We start from the raw sequence: 5071 nt of genomic DNA, 5'->3' as shown, positions 1-5071 counted from the left end.
CAGACAGATCGTTTGGATTCTGGTATAAGCTGTTGTAAGTCTTACTTCTGTTTATTAAAGCTGTATATTTTGTATCAAGATAGTCTGGGGACTTTTCTTTACCAATCACCCTGCAGCTTCACTCATTCAAGTTGCCATTAATATCCACATGACAGAGTCTATACTAGACTGTTTTTAGATTTCTTCTGTCAGTGTAATTACTCTAAAATGTTTCACTTTAGCCTCAGACAGTCTCTTCTGACAAGAGCAAAATGTAGCCACTTTTTTCAATAAAATAACACAAGAATGATCTGACAACATACTAAAATTCTTTTCTTCTAAAAGCTTTCCACTGAGCCACTGACAATTCAAAGGATTCTTAGCACTTCAGTCTTTCATGCTCCTACTAGTATGCCCAAATAACCAATGATTAAAATATTCCACTCCCTTCATAAACCAAAGTACTGAAGTCCAAATTCCTCTAAAAACCATAGGCAATACCTCAGTCCCTAGTAGTAACTTCTGTTTTAGTTAAAGGTTTTATTGGTGAGAAGAGACACCGTGACCATGAGAACACTTCTTTGGAAAATATTTATTTGAGAAGGTTCACTTGAAGTTTCAGAAGTTCAATTCATTATCATCATGGCAAAAAGCTTGGTGGTATACTGGCAGAGGCTGTGATCAAGAAATATCCAAGAGTATATAGCTTGTTGGAACCAGGAATTGGACCAACTCAGTGAGGGAAGCTTGATCAAAATAGGCCCCAAATCCTGCCCCCCAAAGGACCTACTTTCTCCAAAAAGGTCTCAACTCCTAATAGTGTCACTGCTTTGTGGGGGGTATTCTCTTTTGAACAATGACAGTGGATAAATCTTACGAATGATGTCCATATTCTATTTGCAAGTATTTTACTAAATTTTTGAGTATGTTCATCATTGATGTTGACCTGTAGTTTTCTTTATTTGTGTGTCTTTTCCTGATTTTGCTACTAAAGAGATACCTTGTTAGTAGGTGGAATTTTTGATTGCTTTTTCTATTTCTATTTTATTTCATATGTTATAAAGTATTGTCTGGAGATACTTGATCTATTATAATTCTACTGTGAATCCGTCTGAGATTGACTTCTTTATTGTTGGATGACTTTTATTACTATTTATATGTCTTCACTTGTTTAGAAGGTCTGTATAGGTTGACTTCTTCATGGTTTAATGTTAGAGTCAATTCCAATGATCTTTTCTAAATTACAGGGCAACCTTTTAAGAGATGCCATAACCTTTAACCATCCTACATCAATCATTAATCAAGAAAATATTCACAGACATGCCCACAGTCAATCATTGAGAAAATTTTTGATTGAGTCTCAGTTTTTCCAACTGATGCTAATTTATCTCCAGTTCATAGAAACAGTGCATGCCCCTCCGTTTAAAGTATATACATATACCTAAAGTAGGAGTCAGTTTCTGTACCTAGTTCAATCATCTTCAGAGAGGCTTCCTCTGGTAGCTGATAGTATAAACTCGTAGACAAAAAGTAGAAAATAATAGAGCCCAAATTGGAAATATGTCCACTGCGTCCTTTCCCTGGAAGCTAAATAAACTCTGTGGAAGAAGGGTAGGAGACAGAAGGGTTGAAGACAACAGAAGAACACAGGCTACAGAATCAAGTAAGCAGGTCATATAAGAGCTCACAGAGGAGACTCAAGTGGCAATCAAGGAGGCTACATGGATCTGTACTGGGTCCTCTGCATATATGTTATGGTTCGTTAACTTTGTGATTTTGTGGGACTCCTTAAAGTGGGTGTGGGTATATTTTTTGACTTCTTTGCCAGTCTTTTCTTCCTATTATGCTGTCTCTCTTAATCCTGTTATGAAGGTTTATGCCTAGTCTTATTGCGTCACGTTCAGCTGTGTTCCATTGATATTCCTTGGTAACTTTTCTGAAAGTAAATTGAAGGACGAAGCTTAGAGAAATGTGTGGTGAAGGAAACTGGGAGAAATGGAGGTAGGGAAAGTTGTAGATAGGATGTATTGTAGAAAAAAATAAATAAAATAAATAAATATATGCACAATAAAAATAGAAATCATACAGAAGGTGGTTCTGTATGCCTTTAATCCCAGAACTAGGGAGGCAAAGGCAGGCAGATCTCTGTGAGTTTGAAACCAGCAGGTCTACAGAATCTAGTTCCAGGACAGGCTCCAAAGCGCTACAGAGAAACGCTATCCGAAAAAATATTGTACACACACACACACATATGTGTATATATATACATACATACATACATACATACATACATACATATACATGTGCATATATTCTTCCAAATCTAATTCTTTTTAAAGTTATGAATATGTATACTTTATTTTTGTTTAGTAATTTTACAAATCAATTCCACTTCTCTTTCTCTCTCCTTATTTCACTACCCCTACCTTCCTATCACACTACTACCCCATCTACTCCTTGGAGATGTTATGGCCTTTCTCCCATAAGGAGTCAACAAACTCTCTTTCATTATTGCATTGAGGCCTGACCAAGTCCTTCCCCCGCTGAGTCTAGTTATCACTCTATAGGAAATGACCTCCAAAAAGCCAGTTCTTTCATGTATTAAGTATAGATTCTGGACCTACTTCCAGTGTCCTGATAAACTACCTAATCCACCCACTGTAACCTGCATTCAGGGATTCTAGTTCAGTTCTATGCAGATTGCATAGCTGTCAGTCTGGAGTCAGTGAGCTGTCACTAGCTTGGGTCAGTTGTTTCTGTGGGTTTCCCCATCATGGTCTTGACCCCTTTGCTAATATTATCACTCCTCCCTCTCTTTGATGGTACTTCAGTAAGAGCAGTAAGATTCATTACAGAGATATTGTTCATAACTTTGAATGAAAAGTCAATATTTTGTATGATCAGAAGAAATAGTAAGAACAGAATGAAAACATTGTCTTGGGAATTGTTTAAAAAGCTGAGAAAGCTAAATTCTTCCCTTTAGCACTTACTGGCATTAAGGATTTGAACACCTGGGATTACAGTGGCATTTCCATAATGAGTACTATTAAAAGCCTTGAATGTTGGGCGACAGGGACACAAAGACTGTAGATGTATGTCTGTGATTTCTTTAGGCTTATTATACCAGTTATGAATGAATACCTAAGCTGTTTCCTAAAAATCAGTCTTTTAAATGAAGAATCAGTTGACCCTGTGATTTTTTATGACCTTCACAAGTGTACATCTATAATCAACATTCAGGTGAGATGTTTATCATATTTCTCCTTTAATCTAATGAGACAACTGAAGTCCGTCTGTGTATGTATGGGATATTAGCTGAACTTTTTCACGTGGAAAGACTATAGTAAAATTTCTTACCAATATCTGTTATCTACCCGACACATGCTTATTCGCATATCTACTTAGGCAAATCAGCCTCTATTCTAGTGGTCTCAAGTTCTATGCAAAAGCAGCACCAATTTCCTTTTAAACAAGCCCATGTTTCTATTAGCAAACATGATGTTTGCTACTTAATATTGCAAATTTTGCTTTAATTATTGTTCCTACAATAAGGAGGATTTCATTCAATGATTAGTTGCTAGGGATTTTGTAAGCAAGTATCAGAGAATAGATGGATTAATGGAAAAAATTTAATTATTAACAGATTTGCAGTCTAGAATTCAAAGAACAAGCTTATGAAGTTGATGGTACCTATACAACTTCCTTTTCTTCTAGATTACTCGAAAACATGGGATCTGTCAACCGAACAGCTATCTCAGAATTCATTCTTCTGGGACTTAGTGAAGACCCAGCTCTGCAGCCTTTCATATTCATCCTCTTCCTGTCCATATATCTAATTACCACCTTAGGAAATCTGCTCATCATCCTGGCTGTTAAATCTGACTCTCAACTACATACTCCCATGTATTTCTTTCTTTCCAACTTGTCTTTTAATGACATCTGTTTAATCACAACCACAATTCCAAATATGTTGGTCAATATTCAATCTCAGGATAAGACCATCACATACACAGGATGCCTCTCTCAGGTCTGTCTCATCTTGAATTTTGCTGGCATAGAAAATTGTCTTCTTGCAGTGATGGCCTATGACCGCTATGTTGCTATCTGTCACCCTCTGAAGTACACAATTATCATGAATTCACATTTCTGTGTAATGTCGCTTCTCTGTTCTCTGTTCTTTAGTATTACACATGCTTTATTCCACACTCTGATGATGTTGATGCTGTCTTTCTGCACAGAAACAGAAATTCCCCATTTCTTCTGTGAGCTGGCTCAGATCATCAAACTTGCCTGTTCTGATAATTTCATCAATTACCTGCTTGTATACACAGTGTCTGTTGTGTTTTTTGGTATTCCTGTTTTGGGGATCCTTTTGTCTTATATTCACATTGTATCCTCTGTTTTAAAAATGTCGTCCTTGGGAGGAAAGTATAAAGCCTTTTCAACATGTGGATCTCATTTGTCAGTTGTGTCCCTGTTCTATGGTACAGGCTTTGGAGTACACATTAGCTCTGCATTTACTGACTCTCCAAGGAAGACTGTAGTGGCTTCAGTTATGTACACTGTGGTCACTCAGATGCTAAATCCCTTTATCTATAGCTTGAGGAACAAAGACATGAAAAAAGCCTTCAGGAAAGTAGTTAGTAGGATAACATCTCTTTTATAATATGTCATCATCATATCAAAGATTTTAGAGTAAGAGAAACTTACCAAACACCTACATCAAGATACTTTATATATAAAGTATATACCAAGTTACACACATAATAAAAATGTTCATTTTACCTTATTTTGAAACCAGGCATCCCTATATGTCTAACTCAGTGATTTAATATATGCTTTTCTAAAGAAAATGTATCTCTTGGGATCTTAATGCACTCATTCATAGTGGTTTTTAAATATAAAGCAAAGAAAACCAGCCCACAAATCACAATCCCAGAGAACTTAGACAACAATGAGTACACTAAGAGAGACATACATAAATCTAATCTACATGGGAAGTAGAAAAAGACAAGATCTCCTGAGTAAATTGGGGTTATGAGGACCTTGGGAGAGGGTTGAAAGGGAGGGGAGAGGCAGGGAGAAGAGCAGA

General features: G+C 36.5%; 1 protein-coding gene across 1 annotated transcript; it reads left to right on the top strand.

The window, feature by feature from the left end:
- Window positions 1–2331: 2331 nt before the first annotated feature.
- LOC125400837 (putative gustatory receptor PTE38) lies at window positions 2332–4645 on the top strand. Its single transcript, XM_048434985.3, has one exon. The coding sequence runs from the start codon at window positions 3707–3709 to the stop codon at window positions 4643–4645; it is 939 nt and encodes a 312-aa protein (XP_048290942.3). The 5' UTR covers window positions 2332–3706.
- The last annotated feature ends 426 nt before the right edge of the window (window positions 4646–5071 follow it).

This window comes from Myodes glareolus, chromosome 4 (assembly GCF_982192425.1).
Source record: "Myodes glareolus chromosome 4, mMyoGla1.1, whole genome shotgun sequence".
Classification (NCBI taxonomy): Eukaryota; Metazoa; Chordata; class Mammalia; order Rodentia; family Cricetidae; genus Myodes; species Myodes glareolus.
The sequence above is the reverse complement of the archived record's forward strand: the minus strand, read 5'-3'. Positions and strand labels throughout refer to the sequence as shown.

Bases quoted from the DNA above. Each gene is read 5' to 3' on its own strand.
- LOC125400837 (XM_048434985.3), top strand. From the start codon at position 3,707: ATGGGATCTGTCAACCGAACAGCTATCTCAGAATTCATTCTTCTGGGA.